The 27,498-nt window shown below is 37.6% G+C and overlaps 1 protein-coding gene across 7 annotated transcripts in view; it reads right to left on the bottom strand.

Moving 5' to 3' along the window:
* Positions 1 to 17,925, bottom strand: part of LOC123601763 (membrane-spanning 4-domains subfamily A member 14-like) — a 28,318-nt gene extending 10,393 nt beyond the window's left edge. For 2 of the 7 annotated variants that reach the window (XM_045485390.1, XM_045485391.1), the window contains exons 1-4: positions 17,517 to 17,925; positions 16,087 to 16,140; positions 10,638 to 10,781; positions 5,902 to 5,958 (exon numbers count right to left, since the gene is read on the bottom strand). In XM_045485390.1, coding sequence (XP_045341346.1) covers positions 5,902 to 5,958; positions 10,638 to 10,781; positions 16,087 to 16,134 — 249 coding nt within the window. In that variant the 5' untranslated portion in view covers positions 16,135 to 16,140; positions 17,517 to 17,925. Of the gene's footprint in view, positions 1 to 5,901; positions 5,959 to 10,637; positions 10,782 to 16,086; positions 16,185 to 16,463; positions 16,590 to 17,516 lie in introns of all 7 variants that reach the window. The other 5 variants (XM_045485392.1, XM_045485394.1, XM_045485388.1 and 2 more) reach the window with 4 other exon arrangements.
* Positions 17,926 to 27,498: the final 9,573 nt, after the last annotated feature.

Here is a 27,498-nt window from a genome sequence, read left to right as displayed (position 1 = left end):
CATGATCTGAGCCGAAGTCCGACACCCAACCAACTGAGCCACCCAGGCGCCCCTCCTTAATGGGCTTTTTAACTGCATATTTTTGTATTATTGTATAGTCTAGGCTCTACTATATGTATCCTTAATATATCACATTCTACTCAGAATTAATATTGTCCCACTCCTTGTAAAACATAACACATTTATGGTATTTTAATTCTATTTACTTTTGTGTTACTTTCGTAAAATATTTTACTCACACATGTTATAAAATTGAAAATATAATGTTAATTTTTAAAGTGAGGTATATAATTGACATGCATGATTATATTGCTTTCAGGTGTACAACATAATGATTTGATATTTGTATATATTACAAAATGATCACCACAATAAGTCTAGTTAACATCCATCATCATACATAGTTAAAAATTTTTTCATCCTAGTGATGAGAACTTTTAAGATTTATTCTTTGGGGCACCTGGGTGGTGCAGTTGGTTAAGCATCAGACTTTGGCTCAGGTCATGATCTCATGGTTCATGAGTTCAAGCCCCACATCGGGCTCTTTGCTGTGTGCACAGAGCCTGCTTCAGATCATCTGTCCCCCTCTCTCTGACCCTCTCCTGCTTGTGCGTGCTCTCTCTCTCCTCTCTCTCTCTTTCTTTCTCTCAAAAATAAATAAATAAAAACTTAAAAAAAGATTTATTCTTTTAGCAGCTTTTTAATATGCAATGCAGTATTATTAACTATATCAGTTGCCATGTTGTGTATTACATCCCTATGATTATTTATTTTATAATTGGAAGTAGACACATTTTGACTCCCTTCACTCATTTTGCCCACCCCCACCCTCCACTTCTGGCAACCAACAATCTGTTCTCTAGTTGTATAAAGGTTTTTTTTTTTTTTTTTAAGATTTTTAGAAATTTTAGACTTTTTGTTGAATATTCATATATATATGTAAATTTAGATTTTTCTAGGCTGAGATTGCACTGTATTTGTCTTTCTCCATATGACTTAGTTCATTTAGCATAATGCCCTCAAAGTCCGTCCATGTTGTTGGAAAAGGCAAAAATTCATACTTTTTTATGAGTGAGTCATATTCCATTGTGTATGTGTGTGTGTGTTGTTCTTGTATCTTGGCTATTGTAAATAATGCTGCAATGAACATTCAGCTATCTTGTATCTTGGCTATTGTAAATAATGCTGCAATGAACATTCAGCTATCTTGTATCTTGGCTATTGTAAATAATGCTGCAATGAACATAGGGATGCATCTATCTTGTCAAGTTAGTATTTTTGTTTTCTTCAGATAAATCCCTGGAAATGGAATTGGTGGGTCACATGGTAGTTCTAGTCTTAACTTTTTCAGAATCTGTCATATTGTTTTCCATAGCGACTGCACCAATTCATTCCCACCAACAGTGCACGAGGGTTCTCTTTTCTCCACATCCTCTCCAAAACTTATTTGCTTTTTTTTTATTGTAGCCATTCTAACAGGTGTGATATTATGGTTTTGATAGGCACTCCCCTGGTGTCTAGTGATGTTGAGCATCTTTTCGTGTACCTGTTGGCCTTCTGTATGTTTTCTTTGAAAACAACAGGTGCTAGTGAAAATGTGGGGAAAGCAGAACCCTTTTGCACTGTTGGTGAGAATGCAGACTGGTACAGCCACTCTGAAAAACAGTATGGAGTTTCCTTAAAAAGTTAAAAATAGAGCTACTCTATGAGCCAGCAATTGTACTACTAGCTATTTACCCAAAGGATACAAAAATACTAATACAAAGGGATACATGTACCCCTGATGTTTATACCAGCATTATCTATAATAGCCAAATTATGGAAGTAGCCCAAGTGTCCAAAGAAGATGTGGTATATATATGCAATGGTATATTACTCAGCCATAAAAAGGAATGAAATCTTGCCATTTGCAAGGGTGTGGATGGAGCTAGAGAGTATTATGCTAAGTGAAAGAAGTAATCAGTAAAAGACAAATACCATATGATTTCACTCATATGTGGAACTTAAGAAACAAAACAAATGAGCAAAGGGGAAAAAAAAGACAGAGGCAAACCAAGAAACAGACTCCTAACTATAGAGAACAAACTGATGGTCACCAGAGGGGAGGTGGGTAGGGGGGATGGGTAAAATAGGTGATGAGGATTAAGGAGTATGCTTGCTGTGATGAGCACTGGGTGTTTATGGAAGCATCGAATCACTATATTGTACAACGGAAACTAATATTACACTATATGTTAACTAACTGGAATTTAAATAAAAACTTTTTAAAAATGTCTATTTCAATTCTCTGCCCAACTTTAAACTGGTTTGGCTTTTTTGCTGTTGCTTTGTGCTTGATCTTTATATATTTTGGATATTAACTCCTTATCTGATATATGATTTGTAACTATTTTCTCCCATTCAGTAGGTTGGCTTTTCACTTTGTTGATGGTTTCCTTTGCTGTGCAGAAGTTCCTAATGTGATGCAGTCCCATTTGCTTATTTTTGCTTTTGTTGCCTTTGTCTTTGGCGTCAAGTCCAAGAAAAAAATCTTTGTCAAGACCAATGTCAAGGAGCTTGTGGCCTATGTTTTCTTCTAGGAATTTTGTCTTCAGGTCTTGCATTCAAGTCTTTAATCCATTTGAATTAATTTTTTGTATGGTGTGAGATAGTAGTCTAGTTCCATTCCTTTGCATTGTGGCTGTCCAGTTTTCTTTAAAATTTTTTTTAAAGTTTATTTATTTTGTGTGTGTGTGTGTGTGAGAGAGAGAGAGCACACAGGAGGGGCAGAGAGAGAGAGGGAGAGAGAGAGAATCCAAAGCAGGCTCCGCACTGTCAGCACACAGCCCGATGTGGGGTTCAAACTAATGAACTGTGGGATCATGACCTGAGCTGAAACCAAAAGTCAATGCTCAACTGATTGAGCCACCCAGGTGCCCCGCTGTCTAGTTTTCTTCACACCATTTATTGAAGAGACTGCCCTTTCCCATTTTATATTCTTGGCTCCTTTGTCATAAATTAGGCGACCATATATGCATGGGTTTATTTCTGGGATTTCTGTTCTCTTCCATTGATTTATGCGTCTGTTTTTATGCCATTATCATACTGTTTTGATTACTATAGCTTTGTAATATAGTTTGAAGTTAGAGACCACGATGCCTCCAGCTTTGTTCTTCTTTCTCAAGATTGCTTTTGGCTATTTAGGGGTACATTTTTTGTTTTCAGTAGTCAGTAAAGATATTAAGAAATAAAAAACACAATATTTTATCTTTACCTATATGTGGTAGGCTAAATAATAGCTCTATAATAGATGTCATAATCCCCAGAAACTGTGACTATGTAAATATGAGGCAAAGGGGAATGTATAGATGTGATTAAGTTAAAGATCTTGAGATAAGGTTACCCTCAAATATCTGGTTTGGCCTAATGTAGTAACAAGGGTCCTTGTAAGAGGGAGGAAAGAGGATAACAAAGAAAAGACAATGTGTTTATGAGACAGAGGATAAGAGATTAGAATGGTGTGGCTCCAGCCGAGGAATGTGGCAGCCTCTAGAAGCTAAAAAAAGGCAAGGTACAAAATCTTCCCAATAACCTCCAGAAGGAAAACGGTTCTGTCAACATTCTGATTTTGAGACTTTTGATCTCTAAAACTCTAAGATAATAAATTTATGTTGTTTTAAGTCAATAAGGTTGTGGTAATTTATTACAGCAGCAATAGCGCACTAACATACTATATATTTATCATTTCTGGTGTTCTTTATTTCGTCTTGTGTGTCCAAGTTTCCATCTGCCACCACTTCCCTTCAGCCTGAAGAACGTTAATTTCCTTTGGTATTGTAGATCTGATAATAGAAAGATTTCTCAGCTTTTGCTTATATGAAAATGAATTGATTTCACCATTGATACTAAGGGGATATTTTCAGTAGGCATGGAATTCTAGTTGACAGTTTTTTCCCCCAGTGCTGTAAAGATGCCATTACATTGTTTTCTTGTGTCTTTTTTAGAGTAGAAATCTTGCACATATGTTGATATATTTGTTTCTACGAGGCTTAACAATTTTAATATTAATGTAAATGGTATTTTAACATTTGTTTATCCACTGGTTTCTGCAAGCATATAGAAAGATAACTTACTTGGTTTTTACATATTGAAGATATAAAATTCATTTATTTCTTAAAGTTTGTCATCCAGAAATATTTTTTCTTCTTTCCAATATCATATACTTCCTTTTTCTTTGCCTTATAGCAATGGATAGGACACCTTAAATAAAATACTGAAGATATATGATGATAGCTTATATGCTTCTCTTGTTAAAAGATAAAGCATTAGGGGAAGTGTTAAAATTTTCAGTTTTCACTATTAAACATGATATTATTACTCCCTCTCTCTTTTGACAGATACCTTTTATTGTTTTTTTTTTTTTTTCATTCATTGAGTTGATCACTTGATTTTTATGTTTTTAATGTGGTAGATCACATTGATTTATTTTCAAATGTTAATCTAACCTTGCATTTCTGGAATTAGTCATGATGTATGATCCTTTCTATTTGCATTTTTCACTATATTATCCTTTCTATTTGTATTTTTCTATATTCTATATTTTATTTGCTAATATATATTTTTAGGATTTTTACATCTATGGTCATGAGGGATTTTAGTCTGTAATTTTCTTTTCTTATAAGATCCAGGTAGAGTTTTAGAATCAATGATATATTGTCTTCATAATGGGTTGGGAGGTATTTTTCTTCTTTTTCTATTCTCCGGTAGAAAGTTGCATAGCTTCTCCTAATATGATTGTAGATTTCTCTTTCTCTCTTATTTTGTCAAATTTTTTTGCTTATTTTAAAGTTACCTTAATAGGTAAATATTTATGGGGCACCTGGGTGGCTCAGTCAGTTGAGCATCCAACTTCGGCTCAGGTCATGATCTCATGGGTTGTGAGTTCGAGCCCCGCGTCAGGCTCTGTGCTGACAGCCTAGGGCCTGGAGCCTGCTTTGGATTCTGTGTCTCCCTCTCTCTCTGCTCCTCCCCTGATCACACTCTGTCTCTCTCTCAAAAATAAATAAAGATTAAGAAAAATTTTTTTAAAGGTAAATATTTAGGATTATTATACATTATGTTGAACTAAACCTTTTACTATTATGCAGTGTCCCTTTCTAATAAAAATCTGATAACTTTTGCTTTAAAGCCTACTTAGTATAATATTAATACAGCTTTCTTTTGGTTGGTGTTCACAACAAATATTGTTATTCCAACTTCTACTTAAACCTGTCTATATGTAAAGTATGTTTTTGTTTTAAACTTAAAAAAATTTTTTTTTAACATTTTATTTATTTTTGAGACAGGGAGAGACAGAGCATGAACAGGGGAGGGTCAGAGAGAGGGAGACACAGAATCTGAAACAGGCTCCAGGCTCTGAGCTGTCAGCACAGAGCCCGATGCGGGGCTCGAACTCACAGACCGCGAGATCATGACATGAGCCGAAGTTGGCTGCTTAACCGACTGAGCCACCCAGGCGCCCCTAAAGTATGTTTTTAAAATAAATAACAGCAGTGTAAGATGAGGATCCAATTTTATCATTTTGCGTATTCTTTATTTGGTTTTCCAGTACCATTTGTTGAAACGACTATCCTTTCCCCATTGGGTATTCTTGACTTCCTTGTTAAATATTGGTTGACTATAAACGCAGGGATTTAATTCCAGGCTCTAGATTCTGTTCCATTGGTCTGTGCTATTTTATGCCAGTGCCATACAATTTTTATTACTATAGTTTTGTAGCATAGTCTGATATTAGGAGGTGTGATGTCTCCAGCTTTGTTCCTTCTCAAGTGACTCAGAGACAATGCTACCTCCTTACTGACTCTCCTTCTTCTGGCAAATAAAACTGTTATCACTATAGTTGCTACAAGTATTCTGACTTACCAAGAACGTTGAACGCATCCTCTCTGTTAATACTGCAAAGACTCCTGAGAAGAGAAACTGGAAACAAAAATCACATTTATTAATATACCTAGTCATTATTTTTATATATAAACTTAAAGAGTAAAAGAATTCTGGAATGCTGTAACATGAGGAATATCATCTTAATTCTTTAGTGGGACCATTGAGAAAATCATTCCAAAAATAACTCAATTTTCTGTATTACAGAGATGGGGAAGGCAAGAAGTCTCTGTTCAGTAAAACAACACATGCATTGGAAATGGAACTATGTGGATCTCAAGTTGACTTCATAGGGCAAAAGGAGTGTCAAATTTTACTTAGATTTTGTCAATCATAATCTAGTGATCCCAGTAAGGTGAATTACGAGAAAATATATCCCATTAATGAACTTACTACTAGACAATGATATATACTGGTGATTTCACATGGAAGTACTTTTATTACAATGTTAAAAATATTTTAGTAATGGAAAATATAATTCAGAAAATACTTAAGTTTCATTTTACATGTTTAAATATAAGAATTATATAATGTCTTCCATGAGTAGCTTGTGCTGAAACCTTCTATCATTTCCTAAAACTTGTTAGAAAGATGACAGGGTGTACCAGAAATTTATTTATTTCATTGGTACAACTTTACGCATGCATGGAAACTTCCCATAGCATTAAAACATTAACTATTCCATTAGTGGTAAAGGGAAGGAATGCTCTTTCCCCAGAAAAATGGGGCCACTAACATGTCAATACTAAGTAGCATTTTGGGGTCAGAAGGCTCTGAATTTGAATTCCTTGCACTTTGCTTTCTATGTGACTCAATAGAGTCACATAGACTCTATCATTAGTTTTGCTTTTTTCATTGGTAAAATGGGGATTCATATTTTCTGTCTTTCTGTTTTACTGTGTTGTTGTTGTAATAGTTACATAGAGAGCAATTCGCTGAATTATTTATACCCAACTTGGTCCTACTAGCTTCTACCTAAGGCTCAGAACTACATTTTCCAGAATTCCTTTCCTCTGATGGTCTCTGCTTACAAGTGGCCAAAAGAAAATCTGGAGCAGTATTTGGAAGAGAGAAGGGAAGGAGAAAGTATCACTCTCACAAGATCATGGTGATCGGACATGGCAGCCATGGCCTTATTTTTTTTTTCTCCTATTCCTCTGTTATGTTTTCATTTTTGTCTTCCACAGGCAGTTTCCAGACTTCTCCATAACCTTCCCTCGGCAACCCCACCCTGGTGGCCAGGAACCCATGGCTTCTTAGATTTAATTACAACTTCAACCTTTCTACTCTTGCTGGTGCTTCAGGCAGAAGCAGTTAGAGACTCTCCTTACGATTCTCCAACTCTCCTTTCCACATCTTCTCATCTCCAGGAACTCCCACATTTATGAAGACTCCGATTCTCATACGAGTTTCTGTATTTCCATAAATCTTGTGGTGGTACTGTTTTCTTAAAAAAACAAAAAAACAAAAAACCCTGCAGTGAAATAAGCACTTTACCAAGTGCTTTACCAAGTACTAAGCACTGGACCAAGAAGACTCTGTTCTTCCTTAGCATCTTGGACTTTCTCCACTTGAGGTTCTCATTCTGGAAAAGCCTCCCAGAAAACCAAAACATAAAACAAAGTCATCAGAAAGAAGACCACCACCAGGATGTTTTCTTTTTTAATGTCAGACAGAATCATGGTCATAAAGAAAATTACTGTAGTTATTTATTGTATATTGCAGGCCTCATCCCAAAGTGCAGAGCCTGAACACACTCGTTCATTCACTTTTGCAGCTCCATTTCTGGATGATGATCCATTAAAAACATCAAAGGAGTATATGAGCAACAGTGAATTCCAAATGATGTATAGTTAGATCATCAACTGTTTCAAAGATGTCAGTTCCCCTGAAGAAGGCTTAGGACATAGAGACCAGCTAATGGGGTGTGGTATGGCAAACAAACAAAACAAAAACAAAAAACCCTTGATTTTATGGGCTATAACTGATTTATAAAATTCCCATTTTCTCTATTCATACATTTATATTTGTCAGACTCATGCTGGTGGTGTATAAGAGAATATTTGGGGGCCACTTTAAATAGGTGAATCGGGCACCTGGGTAGCTCAGTTGGTTAAGCATCTGACTTGAGCTCCGCTCATGATCTCACAGTTTGTGGGTTCGAGCCCCGCATCGGGCTCTGCTGACAGCTCAGAGCTTGGAGCCTGCTTTAGATTCTGTGTCTCCCCCTCTCTCTCTGCCCATTTTGTAATAATATTGATTTTTTTTTTTTTTTTTTGGTGTTGAGTTGCGTAAGTTCTTTACGTATTTTGGATAGTAACCTCTATTGGATATATCATTTGCAAATACCTTCTCCCATTCAGTAGGTTGTCTTTTAGTTTTGTTGATGGTTTCCTTTGCTGTGAAAAAGTTTCTTATTTTGATGTAGTCTCAATAGTTTATCTTTACTTTTGTTTCCCTTGCCTTGGGAATTATATCTAGAAAAATGTTGCTACTGCTGATATCAGAGAAATTACTGCCTGTGCTCTCTTCTAGGATTTTTATGGTTTCAGGTCTCACATTTAGGTCTTTCATCCATTTTGAGTTTGTTTTTGTGTATGGTGTTAAAAGGTGGTCCAGTTTCATTCTTTGCATGTAGCTGTCCAGTTTTTCCAGCCCCATTTGTTGAACAGACTGTCTTTCCCCCATTGCATATTCTTGCCTCCTTTGTCAAAGATTAATTGACTATATAAGCCTGGGTTTATTTCTGGGCTCTCTATTCTGTTCCATTGATCTATGTGTCTATTTTTGTGCCAGTACCATAGTGTTTTGCAGTATATCTTGAAATCTGGGATTGTGATATATCCAGCTTTGTTTTCTTTCTCAAGGTTGCTTTTTCAAGATTTGGGGTCTTTATGGTTTCTGCAAATTTTAGTATTATTTGTTTTTAGTTTTGTAAAAAATGCTATTGGTATTTTGATAGGGATTGAATTGATTCTGTAGATTGCATTGAATCTGTAGACATTTTAACAGTATTAATTTTTCCAATCCATGAGCACAGTATATTTTTCCATGGATTTGTGTTGTCTTCAATTTCTTTCATCAATTTTTAAAAAAAATTTTTAATGCTTAGTTTTTGGGAAGACAGAGAGAGAGAGAGAGAGAGAGAGAGAGAGAGAGAAAGGAGCAGGGGAGGGGCAGAGAGAAAGGGAGACACAGAATCTGAAGTAGGCTCCAGGCTCTGAGTTCTGAGCTGTCAGCGTATGGACCTACGCAGGGCCTGAACCCATGAACTGTGAGATCATGACCTGAGCTGAAGTTAGACGCTTAACCGACTGAGCCACCCAGGTGCTCCTCTTTCATCAATGTTTTATAGTTTTCAGAGTACAGGTCTTTCACCTCTTTGGTTAAGTTTGTTCCTAATTTTTTTTTTTTTTGGTGTAATTGTAAATGGTGTTGGTTTTCTTAATTTCTCGTTCTGCTGCTTTGTTATTAGTATATAGAAATGCTATTGATTTCTGGGTATTAATATTGTATCCTGCAAGTATACTGAATTGACTTATTAGTGGAGTCTTTAAAATTTTCTATATATAGTATCATGTCACCTGCAAATAGTGACAGTTTAACTACTTATTTACCCATATGGATATGGATGCCTTTTATTTCTTTCTCTTGTATAATTGCTGTGGCTAGGACTTCTGGTACTATGTTGATTAACATACACAGATTTTCAACTGTACAGGGGTCAGTGTCCCTGACCTCCACATCATTCAAGGGTCAACTGTACTTTTGTTTGTATGCCACTGGGTTTTGTCATGGTTTGTTATATAACAATAGGTTACTAATAGTAACTTTTTCAATGAGAACTACTTTGACCATTCAATTTAAAACAATAACCTATATCCTTTCACTACTTCCCCAGAATCTTCATTCCCCCTTACTCTACTTTTTTTTTTTTTTTACTTCCATAGCCCTTGTAACATACTACCCCTGCTAGAATAAAGCTCCCTAAAGTCTGGGATCTGTTTTGTTTGCTGATGCATTTCAGGCACCAAGAACAGAACCTGACATATAGTAGGTACTCTATAAGTACTGGTTGAATGACCAAATTTCAAATTTCTTCTCCTTCTCTTCTTCTTCTTCTTCTTGATATTATTGTTATTATTATCATTATTAAGATTTTCACTCAGGATTTTGTGGGGACAATGTCGCATTATCCACCATACTCGCAGACATAGTGAATTTTTCTTTAGAGATTTCTTTTCAATTCCACCAAATTCTTCTCAGATCAACAGAACAAAAAGACTTCAGGTTTCTTTCCCTATGTAAATTCTGTATGTCCCACTATTTCCTTAGCAATTGTGCTCGCTCATATTACTTGCTCCACTGGCAAAATAAATGGCCTATGGGTAGTGAAATAGTCACCAACCATTTTCTATTTTACAAAAATGCACCTTATGCACTTTACTATTACTATTGTTCCCATTATCCAAAGAGCATGTAAAAAGTATCCTGTTAACAAAGACATACTCTTATTATGAAGGAATATTACTGGTAAGGATCTAGGTTCTTTTCCTATTGATAGATTCCTTTTCAACTAGATGTAAGAATACATTCATTGAGAATAGAGATTGTGAATTTTTTTTGTGTTCTATCTCTGACACACTGCTTGGTTCGGAAACAGTCACTAAATGTGATGAATAAATGAATAACAATGAAGGAATAGATTATTCACTTACACACACAGATGACCAATATGCGTATCTTGTTATTACTACAAGAGGAAGATACGCTTTTCCAAATGCAATAACTTGTGTGGTAAACAAATACGTCCAGAGCTGTCCCACGAAGTGAACAATCAGACCAGTCATTATTTGTATGGCCTGGGAGGAAAGAATGCCATTAATTAATTACTACTATTCTAGTTCAATCTTTGAAAGGAACAAACATCAAGAAAATGTCAAGATGGAGAAAAAGGTGACTACCTAACAGAATTTTAGGATTCTCAACATTTAATTTAAATGAGGAGGCTTTGTTATTATTTCAGAGCAGTTTTCAGATACAATGACTATTCACATGCCCAATAAAATTGTACTAGGAGCTTGTTTATCTACTTGGTTAGCTAAGAGATCATATGGCATGATTCTTGGAGCCCTGAAAGAATTGATCTCCCTCAATGTTCATCAGTGCCTATGTGGCCAACAATCTATACCTGCAGATACAGCTACCAGACTTGGCATTTCTGACCTTACTTGTCCTTCTCTCATCCTCCTAAAATTGAGATTTTCTTTTACCACCCCCATGCCCATCTGGACATATAGTAGAGTCCTCTGTCCTTTATAAACAGGAGTCAAAAAAAGAGATAGTGAATCCTTGGGATTTTTTTTTTAATGCTTATTTATTTTAGAGAGAGAGAGAGAGAGAGAGAGAGAGAGAGAGATAGAGTACAAGCGAGGGGCAGAGAGAGAGGGAGACACAGAATTTGTTTTTTTTTTTTCAATATATGAAGTTCATTGTCAAATTGGTTTCCATACAACACCCAGTGCTCATCCCAAAAGGTGCCCTCCTCAATACCCATCACCCACCCTCCCCTCCCCTCCCTCCCACCCCCCATCAACCCTTAGTTTGTTCTCAGTTTTTAAGAGGAGAGACACAGAATTTGAAGCAGGCTTCAGGCTCTGAGCTGTCAGCACAGAGCCCAACGTGGGGCTTGAACTCACAAACCATGAGACCATGGCCTGAGCTGAAGTCGGATGCTCAACCTACTGAGCCCCCAGGTACCCCAAGGGATTTCTGGTTTCTTATAACTCTTCCTAGGAAACATTATCAGGTGTGGAGATTGAGGAGGATTTCTGCCCACTAAAGCCAGACCCGCTACGATCGTTTCCAAGTCAAAGGAGGAGGAAATTTTTAAGCTTGTTATGTTGAGCCACAACTCGCTGTAGGGACTTTCCATTGGTTTTCAGATAGATGTTTCTCAGGTGTGCCTCCTTCTGCCACAGCTAATCAACCACCCCTCCTTGCACCTCCCTACCACTGAAACACAGGAGTTAAGCCTGAAAAATCTGAAGGAGTTATATCGGAGTTCAGATCCTAGTACCTCTTGCTTTACTCGTGTTTCTACAGTGCCTGGGGACACTGACATCTTTTTTTCCTCACAGATCCTCATAAACAGGATAACTAACTTGAAATTTGCAACAGGCTTCTGTTCTGGTATATGATTATAAGGAGAGCCAAAAAGTGGCTAGTTGGTGGGGATATCTCTCTCATTTGGAGAATACTTTGCTATCCATGCAACACAATACCATGCATTATGTGGCACTTCTGACAGGTTGTGGCAGGGGAAGGAAGCAAGGGGTCTTTGGGGTAGATAGGGCTTTTCCCACGTGGCAGTGGTGTAGAGTTTCATAGGATACAATAAATTTGTCTGAAGTCTGAGTTTAGTGAAGGATGTAGGATCTTTAAAAACTTATTTTTGTGCCTTGAGTTTGATACATTTTTTATAGATTTTGGGTACTAGCCCTTTATCTGATATGTCATTTGCAAATATCTTCTCCCATTCTGTTGGTTGCCTTTTAGTTTTGCTGATTGTTTCCTTTGCTGTGCAGAAGATTTTTATTTGGATGAGGTCCCAGTAGTTCATTTTTGCTTTTGTTTCCCTTGCCTCTAGAGACATGTCTACTAAGAAGTTGCTGCTGCCGAGGTAAAAGAGGTTGCTGCCTGTTTTCTCCTCTAGGATTTTGATGGTTTTCTGTCTTTCATCTATTTTGAATTTATTTTTGTGTATGGTTAATAAAGTCATCCTGTTTCATTCTTCTGCATGTCACTGTTCAGTTTTCTCAACATTTGCTAAAAAGACTGTCTCTTTTCCACTGGATGTTCTTTCCTGCTTTGTCAAAGATAAGTTGGCCATACATTTGTGGCTCCATTTCTGGGTTCTCTATTCTATTCCATTGATCTATGTGTCTGTTTTTGTACCCGTACCATGCTGTCTTGATGGCTACAGCTTAGTAATACAACTTAAAGTCTGGAATTGTGATGCCTCCAGCTTTGATTTTCTTTTTCAACATTGCTTTGGCTATTCGGGGTCTTTTTTGGTTCCATACACATTTTAGAATCATTTGTTTTAGTTCTGTGAAAAAATGGTGTTATTTTAATAGGGATTGCATCATGGAGACTCCTCAAAAAATTAAAGTTAGAACTGCCCTATGACCAGGCAATTGCACTACTAGGTATTTATGCAAAAGGATACAAATATGCCTGTTTGAAGGGACACATGCACCCCAATTTTATAGCAGCACTATCAATAATAGCCCACCTATGGAAAGAGCCCAAATGACCATCAACTGACGAATGGATAAAGAAGATGTGGTATATAGATACAATGGAATTCTACTCATCGATCAAAAAGAATGAAATCTTGCCATTGCAACAATGTGGATGGAACTAGAGTGTATTATGCTAAGTGAAATAAGTCAGTCAGAGAAAGACAAGTGTCATGTGATTTCACTCATATGTGAAATGTAAGAAACACAACAGGTGAACATAAGGGAAGGGAAGAAAAAAATAAGGTAAAAATAGAGAGGGAGGCAGATCGTAAGAGACTCTTAAATACAGAGAACAAACTGAGGGTTGCTAGTGGGGAGATGGATGGAGGGATGGGCTAAATGGGTGATGGGCATTAAGGAGGGCACTTGTTGGGATGATAACTGAGCCTTATATTTAAGTGATGAATCACTGAATTCTACCCCTGAAATCAGTACTACACTACATGTTAACTAACTTGAATTTAAATAATAAGAAAAAAAACCCTTTTTATTTTTAAATGATTATAAATTCACAGTAATTTGCAAAAATAGTACAGGTCCTGTGCACCCTGAACCTGGATTCTCTCAGTGGTTACATCTTATGTAATTTGTAGTATAATATCAAAATGAGGAACTAGACCTTGGTATAATATGTGCCTTAGGCCAAAACATGTTTCTTATCCCCCCGCCCCCCAAATCACTATCAATAGGCTGGGATGACACAACAAAAACTTAGTAGAAAATATAGGAGACAAGCTTCATGACACTGGATTTGGCAATAATTTTTGGAAAAATAGATAGATTGAATTATGTCAAAATTTAAAACTTCTGTGCACCAAAGAACACAATCAACAGAGTGAAAAGGCAACTCACAAGATGGTAGACAGATTTGTGAATCATATATCTGGGAAGGAGTAAATATCCAGAATATATAAATAACTCCTACCACTCAACAGTAACAAAAATAGACAATCCAACTAAGAAATGGGCAAAGGACTTGACCTTTCTCTAGAGATATGGAAATGGCCAATAAGCACATGAAAAGGTGCTCAACAGCCTAACTAATTTTAAGGGAATTGTTAATCAAAACTACAATGCCACACCACTTTATAGCTATTAGAATGGCGATCATCAAAAATAATACAAATGTTGAAGACCATGTGGAGAAATTGGACCCTTTGTGTACTGTTGGTGGGATGTAAAATGTTACTGCTGCTAGGGAAAGAGTTTGGCAGTTTCTCAAAGGTTAAGCATAGAACTACTCTATGACCCAGCATTTCCATTCCTAGGTATATATATAAGAGTTGAGAGCAGGGACTTGAAGAGCTACTTTACAGCTATGTTCTTAGCTGCATTACTCACAATAGTCAAAAGGTAGAAGCAACCCACGTGTCTATTGGCGGATGAATGGATAAACAAAGTGTAGTTATGCATACAACGGAGTATTATTCAGCCTTGAAAACAAAGGAGATTCCACATCAACTACATCACGGATGAACCTGGGACCCATTATGCTGAGTGAAAGAATCTCATCACAAAAGAACACGTGCTACATGATTCCAAGTATCTGAGGTATTACAGCAGTCAAATTCATAGAGACAGAAAGTAGAATTGTTATTGCTAAGGGCCATGGGCAGGGAGAGGGAGTGGGGGAATTATTGTTTAATAGGTACAGAGTTTTAATTTTGCAAGATGAAAAGAGTTCTGTGGAGAAACCGTCAGTGGTGATGGTTGCCCAACAGTGTGGATGTGCTTAACGTCCCTGCACTGTACATTTAAAAATGGGTTTGATGGTAAATTTTATGCTTCTGTATTTTAGTACAGTTTAAATCTTCTGTTTCAGCAAATCTTCGTGTGTATTGTGTTGGCAAGGACATGGGGGTATGGCCTTGTTACTGCTAAGAGTCTTCTTATATCTGTCAAAAGTTTTAGCTGTAATTAGTGATAGGAATAGGGAGAAGTGTGTCTATTCCATCTTGGAAACCGGAACTGGAGGCTAGAATGTTTTATTAAATGAAATGAGACCTGAACTCTTGGGTAATGGTAGATCTCATTAGAAGGGCGGTAATGTAGCCAGCAACCGTCCTATTTATTCTCAGACACACTTTAACTATTCCTTCTCAATATCCTTGCCCAGATAAGTGGGCAAGAAGGTCAGAAATAAAAACCTTTAATATCATATTATTGGGAAAGAGGAGAGGAAATTTTGGGTTCATTGCGTGCTTTAACGTAGAGTCCTCGTCCAATTCTGTCAGAAGATGAGGTAGATCTTAAATAAGTGAAGGCAATAATACACTTGAGATGTTGGGAATATTCCTGGACCAAGCTTTAATCCTGTTGGTTTGATTCCTAATCTGACTCGATCACCCAGCAAAATGGGGAGATCATGCGAAAGGATAGCCTGCTACATTTGCTGGGAGCTGATTGGGAAAACAGTGGCATGTCCTGGGGATGAAGTCAAGAACACATCGCCACTATGATCACTGGCCACAAAGCTTTATGTCGGCAGCTTCTCCTGAATACAGTTTCTACAATCTGACCATCTCATTTGGGGCCGTGTTATCATTAGCTTAACATGAAATAATTTCTAGATGCCCAAAAGGGAGTTTCTACCCATAACTCAGAGTATATTTTTCTTGGAGTGTGACTAAGTTGTAATGGTTTGGAATTATTTAAATGTAGTATTTAAAGTTATGTAGCTTTAGCCCGATGTACAGTTTAGATGATCGGCTTGCATGTGGAAAATGCAGGCATGACGTGACCATTAACCCTCTTCCGTTTGGAAAGTTCACAATAGAGGTGGTTAAAGTCTCCTCAGTTTTGCATTTAGAAATTGCGACACTACAGGCATTTAGTTGTTCAAGAAGCATTTTGCTCTTACCCCCAACAATCTTGTTTCTTCTCTTATCCACAGACGACGTCTTGGCATTTTTCACTAAGATACAATAGAGAAATGGGAGGATGAAATGTGTTTCTTTTCTGCAGGAAAATTTAAGGACAAGTTAATTTTAATCATTTTCTTGGGTTAAAATTAAGAGGAACATCTACCCCTAGAGTTGCCAATTTTTCACTGTTTTGTAGTCCCCTGAGAGAATGTTTCTCCTCAAACCATCAAGATTGCAATCTTGAAAAAAAAATCCAATAATTGTTTCTCAAATAGTCTTACTCATTTTCCAACCTTAAACTGGACTGTAGCAAATTGTTGTGTGGTGGCTTCCCTGATCCATCGATCCCTCTAGCAATTACCCATATCCCCACCTTCATGATGTCAGGGAGATTGGACTTTTGTTTGCTGAGCTTTGTTCCCTCACTCCACGCTATTTCTCTCCAAATTAGAACCTGGCGCAGGGGTACCCTCAGAATCTATCCATGTGCCTATATTGGCTGCAAGGGAAGTTGAAAAATAAAATGTCATATATTCTACTTTGGAAAGGTGAGCTTCACAAGTTAGGGATCTACAAAAATGCAGGGGAGGTGTTCAATAGATAAGACAATTAAAAATAACAGACAGCTACCATTCAATTGTGGATAACCTTTGAGATTTCTATAGAACTCCTATCAGTCCTCCCTAGACTGCATATTTAACATCCATGAGGATTTTTCCTTGATCCTAGCTGATTGGGCCAAAGGTGAGCATCTAACTTGAACTGGGTCCATAGTATAAGTATACTCTTTCCTGGATTGTTTGCGCTGGTCTCCTGATGAGAAGATAGACCTTGGGAGATGTGATTTGTCACGCCCCACCGTAATGGACAAAGTGGGAGAGAAGGTGAGTTTTGGGAGGGAGGTGAATGGAAAGGACACCCAGAGAAATGAAGAGACGGACAAGGAACAGAATTTCCTGTGTTTCTGATGGCTTTCAATCTTCCCCTTCCAGTTTCTTTTGGAAAACTGGTTGACTTCTTGCCCTTACATTATGTAAACATAGCTATTCTTATATTACGATAAATATATCTTCATTGTGCTAAAACTAGTAACAGAGAGTTTCTGTTTCTTGCAGTGAAAGTCTTTTTATTTTTTTAATGGCCTCGTCTTCTAACTTTTCTCACACGGCTTTGAGAATCTGCTCTCCAGAATCTCCAATGGCTGATGGCTCTTCTGTTTTTCTCCAGCCTCTTATCTATAACCATACCTTAAGTCTAAGACGGGTCTTCAGATTCCTCACTTACAAACTTTACCTTCCATTTACACAAACCAGGAAATCTTATGGCTTTGAGTTGCCCCTGACATGGCCTGTCAGCGTTTGCAACTGAGAAAATGTAGAAAGGCATAGTGGAAAGAGTCAAACTGAAGTTCAAATTTTGTCCTTACAAGTTACTACGTGGTCTTGCCCATATCACTTATTCTTTCAAAGGCTGTTTCCTCAGCAGCAACCCGCCCCCCCCCCCAACAAAAAACAACAAAAACAAAAACAAAAAACAATCCTGTAGGATTGTATTGGGGGAGGGGGAGCAAATGAGAGAAATTGGCACAGAACTGAAACCTGAACAGGAGCCAGCACTGGGAACACCTGCCCTGAGAGTGGTGCGCGCGGACCATGGATCCCTGCGGTCACTTGATCACAGGGCTAGAGGGGCTCGATCTCACAGGTGGTGCCCTTAGTTCGGTGCCGTCCAGCTCCGGGAGTCTTGGGGGCGGCACTTGCCCAGTGGGCGCCACTTCTTCAGCGGCGCCCCTCATTTCCCCTCGCGGGGCCCTAACGCTGCGGTTGGAGCCAAGAGCGTGGCTTGTGGGCGCAGCGCGAGGGGCCCCGCGCGGACCCCTGCACGGCGGGGGCCTCCAAGTTCTGCTGAGCGCAGGCTCCCAGGACACTGTCAGGGCGTGAGATGAGAGCTGACTCAGGCCAAGCTCTTCCTGCCTGGTGCTCTGACCACGGATCTGGGCCTTTCCCTGATTCCCTGGCCGCCTCCACAGAGACCTCCCCATCAAACAGATGTCCTCATCTCCCCTTTTCTGCTAGGTTGGGGTCAGCGAAAGTCTTTCAACCTTTAATCTCGACGCAGTGTAGCAGAAACCGTACTGGTCGGTAAACCTGGGCCTTGGTCCTTAACTCTCCTATTAGATACATGAATGCTTGGGGCAAAATATTTATCTTCCCTGCTCTTTAGATTGTTTTTCTGCACCCTGAAATAATCTATGTTCTGTGTACCTCCCACATGTACGAAATCGTGTAATACAAGCTTCAAATTTGTTGTCATCAGCTCCCAACGGCTAATATATTGGAATCCTAACTTGAGCGCCAACTCCTTGAGACCAGGTGCCGTTTATAACCTTATTTATTTATTTATTTATTTATTTACTTACTTACTTACTTACTTACTTACTTACTTATACTTCTATTTTTTGAGGAGAGAGCTCACACATGCTAGCACGGGAGAAGGGCAGAGGGAAGGAGAGTATCCAACAGGCTCCACACTCAGCCTGGAGCCTGATGTGGGGCTCGATCCCAGGACCCTGGGATCCTGACCTGAGCTGAAATCAAGAGTCCCACGCCCAACCAACTGAGCCACCCAGGCGTCCCAGGAATAATTTTTTAGTCAAAATAATACAAATGTGGCTTGGAAGTACTAGAAATTATGTTTAAGTGTTAATTGTAGGGGCTAGAAATACATATGGTTAAAACAACTGTATTTTTGTTTGTTTGTACCACTTGTCAATGTCTTTCTTTACTTTCCAACATTTGATTTGCTCCTTGTTCTCTTTGGGCTTCTGTGGACTCCCTTCCATGGCCTTATGTTTTGGTCTTAAATGATATTCTTCCCTAGGGTCCCTTCTATTTTCAATCTCTTCAGAAACTACAATTAGAAAGATCCTTGAACTAAACTTACCAATTTAGCTTACAAACTTTAAGGGGTTTTGTTTGTTTGGCTAATTCTGTGATTTGGTTTCTTAATTCTGATTTTAAGGGACTTTATAGAAGGCTTGGGATCTCTAAGATATCATCTGGCTACTACTTTATAAAGTTTTATACCTGGTTTCTTGTGGACATTTGGATTGCTGGGCCTGGGTTTCTCAATGGGACATGACATTTGCACATATAGAGTGGACCACAATCTTGCCTCAAGATCATGAAGATATTCACCTATATTAAAATCTAAAAGCTTATTGTATTATCTTCTTTAAAAATTGTGCTACAATATATGTAACATTTATCATTTAAAGCATTTGTAAGTGTACAATTCAGTGACATTAAATATGTTCCCAATGCTATATACCCATCACCATTACCTGTAGCCAAAACTTTTTCATCATACCCAACATAAATTCCATATCCATTAAAATATAACTTCCCCTCTTCTTTCCTAGTGCCTGGTAACATCTATTCTGCTTTCTGCCTTTATGATTTTGACTATTCTAGGTACCTCTTACAATTGGAATCATACAATATTTACCCCTCTATGTCTAAATACTTAACTATGCACAATGTTCTCAAGGTTCATTCATGCTGTAGCATGCATCAGAATTTCACTCCTTTGTAAAACTAAATTGTTACTTCATTGGATGTACAGACCACATGTTATTTACCCATTCATCTGTTGATGAATATTTAGGTTGTTTCCATGTTTTGCCTACTGCCAGTCATGTTGCTTTGAACATTGGTTTATATGTATCTGTTTGAGTCCCTGCTTTCAATTTCTTGGGATATACACCTAAAAGTGGAGTTGCTGGAATGTGTGGTAATGCTATGTTTAATTTTTTTGTTTAATTCCACTGCTTTCCAGAGACTACATTTTATATTCCCACCAGCACAGCACAAGTGTTCCGACTCTCTACAGACTCACCAACATTTGTTATTTTATTTTATTTTTATTATTATTTTTTTATTTTTTTATTTTTTTTTTCAACGTTTATTTATTTTTGGGACAGAGAGAGACAGGGTATGAACGGGGGAGGGGCAGAGAGAGAGGGAGACACAGAATCGGAAACAGGCTTCAGGCTCTGAGCCATCAGCCCAGAACCTGACGTGGGGCTCGAACTCACGGACCGCGAGATCGTGACCTGGCTGAAGTCGGACGCCTAACCGACTGCGCCACCCAGGCGCCCCTGTTATTTTATTTTAAATAATAGCCATTCTAGTGTGTGTGAAGCAGTATATCATTGTAGTTTTGATTTGTATTTTACTAATGGCTGGTGATGTTAAACATATTTGCATATGCTTATTGGCCATCTGTACCTTTTTTGGAGGAGTTTTTATTAATCCGTTGCCCATTTTTGAATGTTTTGTTGTTGAGTCGTAGGACTTTTTTTATATCCTGAATAGTAATCTCTTGTCATATATATGATTAGCAAATATTTTCTCCCATTCTGTAGGTTGTTTTTCTTCCCCACTTTTTGGTAGTGTCCTTTGATGCACAAAAAGATTTTAATTTTGATGTAGTTCAATTTATCTATTTTTTCTTCTATTGTCTGTGCTTTTGGTGTCATACCCATAAAATTGTTGAAAAATCTGTCATGAAAATTTTCCACAATATTTTTTCCTAAGAATTTTATAGGTTTAGCTCTTAAGCTTAAGTCTTATTCTACCTTGAGTTAATTTTTGTATATAAGAGTCCAACTTCATTCTTTTGCATGTGAATATCCAGTTTTCCCAGTACCATTTGTTAAAGAAATCCTGTCCTTTCCCCATTGGATGGTCTTGGCAACCTTGTCAAAAATCAATTGGCTGAATATGTGAGGATTTATTTCCGTCGGTCTATTCTATTCCATCGGTCTATGTCTATCTTAATGCTGGTACCACACTATTTTAATTCCTAAGCCAAAATGGCATAAATCAAAGAAACAGTTACCACTCACTCATGTGGAAAACATTTTGAATGTTCCAGACCCCCAAAATAACCTCCTCTTAGGCTTTTCTGACAACTTAGGATACATCTTGCTAATGGATACACAATATAAATCAAGATAAAGCACAGATGCTCACAGACACAATTCAAAGTGACGGTGGCTTGATGCTGAGATGCTAAGTATAGTTCTCTGGGGAAGGAACATGGCAGAACTTCTGTTGCTGCTCAGGATGCACAATGTCTGTATAATGGCTCACTGCAAAACAAATGCTAAACATTATTTTCACTTTTTGTCCTTTTTTGTTAAAGTATAAACCAAACTAAAACCTTTGGATTTCTTTCAGTTAGTGAAAACAGGCACTAATGTAGATCTCTTATAAAAGCAAACTGACAAAACATGGACTTTTGAAAAGTAGGGGACACAAGTATAAATTAAATTAACTTATAATCAGGAAGTGTGATGCCTTCACTTTGTTTTTCTTTCTCAAGATGGCTTTAGCTATTTGTGGTCTTTTGTGATTCCATATGAATTTTAGGATAGTTTTTTCTATTTCTTAGAAAAATACCATTGGAATTTTTATGGATTGCATTGAATCTGTAGATGTCTTTAGGTAGTATGGAAAAAAATATACTTTCAGTTTTATTTGAGAGAGAGCATGCACAAACCGGGGAGACGGGCCGAGGGAGAGAGAGAATCTTAAGCAGGCTCCAAGCTCAGCACAGAGCTCAAGACAGGGGCTTGATTCCACGACCTTGGGGATCATGACCTGAGCTAAAATCAAGAGTCTGACGTTCAATGGACTGAGCCACCCAGGCACCCCAATAGTATGGATATTTATAAACACTATTAATTCTTCTCTTCCAAGAACACGGGGTATCTTTTCATTTATTTGTGTCTTCTTCAATGTTAATGTTTTCAGTGTACAAATCTTTCAGCACCTTGGTTAAATTTATTCCTAAGTATTTTGTTTTTAATGCTATTGTGAATGGAATTCTCATTTCTCTTTCAGTTAGTTCATTGTTAATGTAAAAATGCAATGATTTTTTTAAATTCCCCTAGAGACTTCTTGTTTGACCTGTGGCTTAGTTAGAAGTGTGATGTTTAATATCCGTTCTTTCCTCTGCAAAGTTACTAGACTGACTTCCAAAAGGTCTTTTACTTGCTTTGATCTTTAAGCAAATTGAATCCTGAAGTATATAATACTTGGTGCTTGGTATTTTTGTTCAATATTAATCAATTCTATTATTGATGAGTATTTGGATTTGGAATTTTAGATTTTTTTCAGTTGGGCTTTGGAATTCTGATTCTATGATTATTCTATGAATCTCTTGTCTTTTGTTGAACATATGTACTAGTTTTCAGGCTATAAACCTAGGAATGGAGTTTCTAGTATTAGATATTCTTAAACTGTTATCACAAGTGGTTGTAACAATTTATGTGTTTCTAAAAGCTGGGTATATAAGTTGCAGGTTCTTTACATGATCCAAAAGAGTTGATTCTATCATTCTTTTTAAATATGTTTTTGCCATCCAGGTGGGTGGATACTATCATGTTTTATTCAATCCTATACTCTGATTTTTTGTCTGCTTGTTCCATCAATTATTGAGAAAAGTTATGAAAATTTTCCCAGTATAATCATGGATGGTCCATTCATTATTTTAGTTCAATATTTGCTTTATGTATTTTAATGATGTGTCATTATTTACATACAAATGTAGAATTATGTCTTCCTGATGGATTGACACTTTTGATGAAATTTCCTTTTCATCTTAAGAATTTTTTTGCTTTAATATTTACCCTAATACTAGTTTGTCTTCCTTTGTTCTATTTCTTTTCTTTCCTTTCTTGCCTTCTTTTGGATTTCTCACATTTTTATTTGTTTTATAAACTATTAGGTTGCTATACAGTCTTTTATTATTCTTTTTTTTAAATGTTTTTATTTATTTTTGAGACAGAGAGAGACAGAGCATGAGCAGGGGAGGGGCAGAGAGAGAGACACAGAATCTGAAGCAGGCTCCAGGCTCTGAGCTGTCAGCACAGAGCCTGATGCGGGGCTCGAACTCATGGGCTTTGAGATCATGACCCGAGCTGAAGTCGGACACTTAACCGACTGAGCCACCCAGGCGCCCCTTATTATTCTTTAAGTGATTACAATATCCACTCTCCCTCAACTTATTAAGCACTGTTATAAATCAGTTCTTTACCTTTTTCCAGACAAGGCAAAGACCCTAGAACATATTAACTCATTCATCACCTGTATTGTGCTATTTAAGTTCTCTTTTAAATATATTTTAGTATGCCTAGAAATTATTTATATAGTCACGTTCATTAATCTTTACTCAGATATTTATGCTATTTCATATTTACTTTTTCCCTTCCTACTTCTTTAAGTTTCCATGTGGGAGCCTTTCCCTTTTGTCTTAAGAACACTTACTGAACTTTCAAATCAATGCTGATGACTTTTGGCATTTGTTAACAAATCGGCTACTATTCTCTTTTGTTGCTGTTCTTTAAAGGTAAAATGTCTTTTAGCCTTGTTTACTTTAAGACTGCTCTCTCTGTGCAGTACAGAAGCTTTTTGTCTTAATGAGGTCCCAATAGTTCATTTTTGCTTTATATTGCCTTGCCTTTGGAGATGTGTCGAGTAAGAATTTGCTGTGGCTGAGGTCAAAGAGGTTTTTTCCTGCTTTCTCCTCTAGGGTTTTGATGGTTTCCTGTCTCACCTATTTCAGGTCCTTCATCCATTTTGAGTTTATTTTTGTGTATGGTGTAAGAAAGTGGTCTAGTTTCATTCTTCTGCCGATGGAATGGGAAAAGATATTTGCAAATATCATATCGGATAAAGGGCTTGTATCTAAAATCTATAAAGAACTCACCAAACTCCACACCCAAAAAACCAAGTAATCCAGTGAAGAAATGGGCAGAAGACACGAATAGATACTTTTCCAAAGAAGACATCCAGATGGCGAACAGACACATGGAAAGATGCTCAACATCACTCATCATCAGGGAAATACAGATCAAAACCACACTAAGATACCCGCCTGTCAGAGTGGCTAAAATGAACAAATCAGGAGACTATAGATGCTGGCGAGGATGTGGAGAAACGGGAACCCTCTTGCACTGTTGGTGGGAATGCAAACTGGTGCAGCTGCTCTGGAAAACAGTGTGGAGGTTCCTCAAAAAAAATTAAAAATAGATCCACCCTATGACCCAGCAATAGCATTGCTAGGAATCTACCCAAGGGATACAGGAGTGCTGATGCATAAGGGCACATATACCCCAATGTTTAACAGTGCTCTCAACAATAGCCAAATTATGGAAAGAGCCTAAATGTCCATCAACTGACGAATGGATAAAGAAGATGGGTTTATATATACAATGGAATACTACTTGGCAATGAGAAAGAATGAAGTATGGCCATTTGCTGCAACGTGGATGGAACTGGAGGGTATTTTGCTAAGTGAAATAAGTCAGGCAGAGAAAGACAGATACCATATGTTTTCACTCATATGTGGATCTTGAGAAACTTAACAGAAGACCATGGAGGAGGGGAAGGGGAAAAAATAGTTACAGAGAGGGAGGGATGCAAACCATAAGAGGCCTTATCTTAAGGACTGAGAACAAACTAAGCATTGATGGGGTATGGGGGAGAGGGGAAAGTGGGTGATGGACATGGAGGAGGGCACTTGTGATGAGCACTGGGTGTTGTATGGAAACTAGTTTGACAATAAATTATGTTAAAAAAAAAAAGACTGTTCTCTCTGTGGCTGTTTTTATGCAGTTTTACTATGATGTGTCCTTAGATGTACGTTTCTTTGTATTTACTAAGTTTAGGATTATAACCCTTCTTGAATCTATGATTTGATATTTTTTTACATTATTAATTTTTTAATGTTTATTTTTCAGAGAGAGAGAGAGAGAGAGAGAGAGAGAGAGTATGAGTGGGGGATTGGCAAAGAGAGAGGGAGACACAGAATCTGAAGCAGGCTCCAGGCTCTGAGCTGTCAGCACAGAGCCCGATGTGAGGCTTGAACCCACGGGCCATGACTTATTTGCTTTTATCTCTACTCTCCTGAAATTCTAAATACATGGTATTAGAATTTTTCATCAGTGCCATAGGTCTCTTACTCTTCCCACTCCCCACATTGCATTTTTGATCATTTTATCAATGCTTTAGTCTGATTTTTCCTTCTACTTTTTCTTTTATCTCACTGATTTCCTTATCAGCTATGTTTTTAAAAAAATTTTTTTAATGTTTTTTTATTTTTGAGAGAGAGAGAGATTGCTAGTTGGGGCGGGGGGGGGGCGGTGGGAGTGGGGGAGACAGAGAGGGAGACACAGGATCTGAAGCAGCCTCCAGGCTCTGTCAGCACAGAGCCCGACGTGGGGCTCGGACTCACGGACTGCAAGATCATGACCTGAGCTGAAGTCGGACGCTTAGCCGACTTCCAGGTGCCCCTCCTTATCAGTTATGTTTAATAGCTGTTACATTCACATATTTAGATCTTAATTTGTTATGTCATTTCTCATTTCTATTTCATTTTTATAATTTTCATTTCTCTGCTGAAATCTTAAGATTTTATAATTCTGTTATTTGGATCTATTGTGGGCCTGTGGTTTCTATTGGATTTCAGTTAATTTTTTAAATTGTTTTTTAAAAAAAAATTTTTAATGTTTATTTATTTTTGAGAGAGAGAGAGAGGGAGATAGAGCATGAGCAGGGGAGGGGCAGAGAGTGAGGCAGACACAGAATCTGAAGCAGACTCCAGGCTGTGAGCTGTCAGGACAGAGCCCAACATGGGGCTCGAACTCACGGACTGTGAGATCATGACCTGAGCTGAAGTCGGACGCCTAACCAACTGAGCCACCCAGGTGGCCCTTTAAATTCTGGCTTTGATTGAATCCCCATTGTGTATGCAAAACCTTAGTGATAACTTGATGCTCAGGATAATGCTATTTTCCTCTTGAAATTTTTGCTTTGGTAGAGTGTTAGATTTAGAGAAGCTCCCGTTAGTACAATCTGTAACTGAGCTGGTTGGGTCTCAGCATAGGTCTGTGAGAGGGATGGCCCGCCTTTGCTCACTTTCACTGTTAGGATATAGCCCTTGTAGCGAACACGACAGAGAATTCTGGATGTTTATGAGTTTCTCACTTTTCAGTGAGCCTGAGCTCCAAGTACTTGTCTCCACAACCCAAAAGAACACTGGAAACTCCTCTCAGCTTCTTAACCTCTCATCTGCTGTTTGTGATTCAGAAAATGCATCTGGTGGAAAAGCTATGCCAAAAGCTTGTATTGTGCCTTGTTTTCAACTCTGGAATCTTAGCTCCTTAAATCCAATCTCCCTAAATCCTAGATCTCAGGTTATCTTCGAACAGATGGTGTTTAAAAATTGTGGCTTGCCTTTGTTGTGTTCTTTGTAGGATGTTTGGGCTGTAAGAACCTAGTCCTTAATTGCTGAAAATGGAAACTCTCATTTTCATATTTTTAGCTACTACCAAAATCAATCTCTATAGTGAGCTTTCATTCAACTCCTAGGTACGTATTTTCAACTGCCTAATAGATCTCTCTACTTAATGTCTCATAGTTATCTTAAATTCAATTTATCCAAAAATAGAATTTATCATATTATTGAAGCCTGCTGTGTCTTTTACATTTTGTATCACTCAATCCAGAAACTGGCGGTGGGGGGTGGGGGTTGTTTTAGATTCTTTTTTTCCTTCATCACCTATGTTTAATCAGTCATTATAGCTAAAACTTACCCTCTTTTTCATTACTTTTCTGAATCATTGCAATAGTTATCCATTACTCCCTCCCACACTCTAGCCGTTCTTATCAAATTTAACCTTTCTAATGCATTTCTCCCTATTCAATACTTTTTCCTCAAAAATAAATCGAAGCCTGTCATTCCCTACTTAAAAACTCTTCAATGGCTTCCCACTATCTTCAAGATACAGTTCAATACAATATAGTCATCAATCTTTGATGATTTGATTTAGTATCTGGCCTTTTCTTCCCTCTCCAACTTTCACTCGAACTGCTCCTTCTTGTCATTGTGTTTTAATTATATTTTAGTTATTAGAATATACTATGATCATTTTCACATTTTGGTTTTTGCACTAGCTACTCTCATTTGAAATGTCTTCCCACCTTCCAATCTGCTTCATCAACTACAATTAACCCCCCTGCTCAGAGGCCATATCCTTCATAAAGCTTTCTTTCCCCTTATATTCCAACAAAAGGATCATTATCTCTTCTGTGCCACTTCATTTGTTTCATACTTCTGTGTGTGTGTGTGTGTGTGTGTGTGTATATATATATATATATATATATATATATATATATATCACACTGCATAGTCTTAATTTGTTACCTGTTTGTTTCTTCCCCTAAAACAAAAAAACAAAAAAATCTTCGTGGTGAGGTCCCTTATTAGTCTTTGATATTCCTGAGTTTAATATAATCATTAGCACACAGAAGACACTCAATGTGTGTTGAACTGAAATT

The sequence above is a fragment of the Leopardus geoffroyi genome, chromosome D1 (assembly GCF_018350155.1).
Source record: "Leopardus geoffroyi isolate Oge1 chromosome D1, O.geoffroyi_Oge1_pat1.0, whole genome shotgun sequence".
Lineage (NCBI taxonomy): Eukaryota > Metazoa > Chordata > Mammalia > Carnivora > Felidae > Leopardus > Leopardus geoffroyi.
Note: the sequence above shows the minus strand (reverse complement) of the source record. Positions and strands in the feature narration are given on the sequence as shown.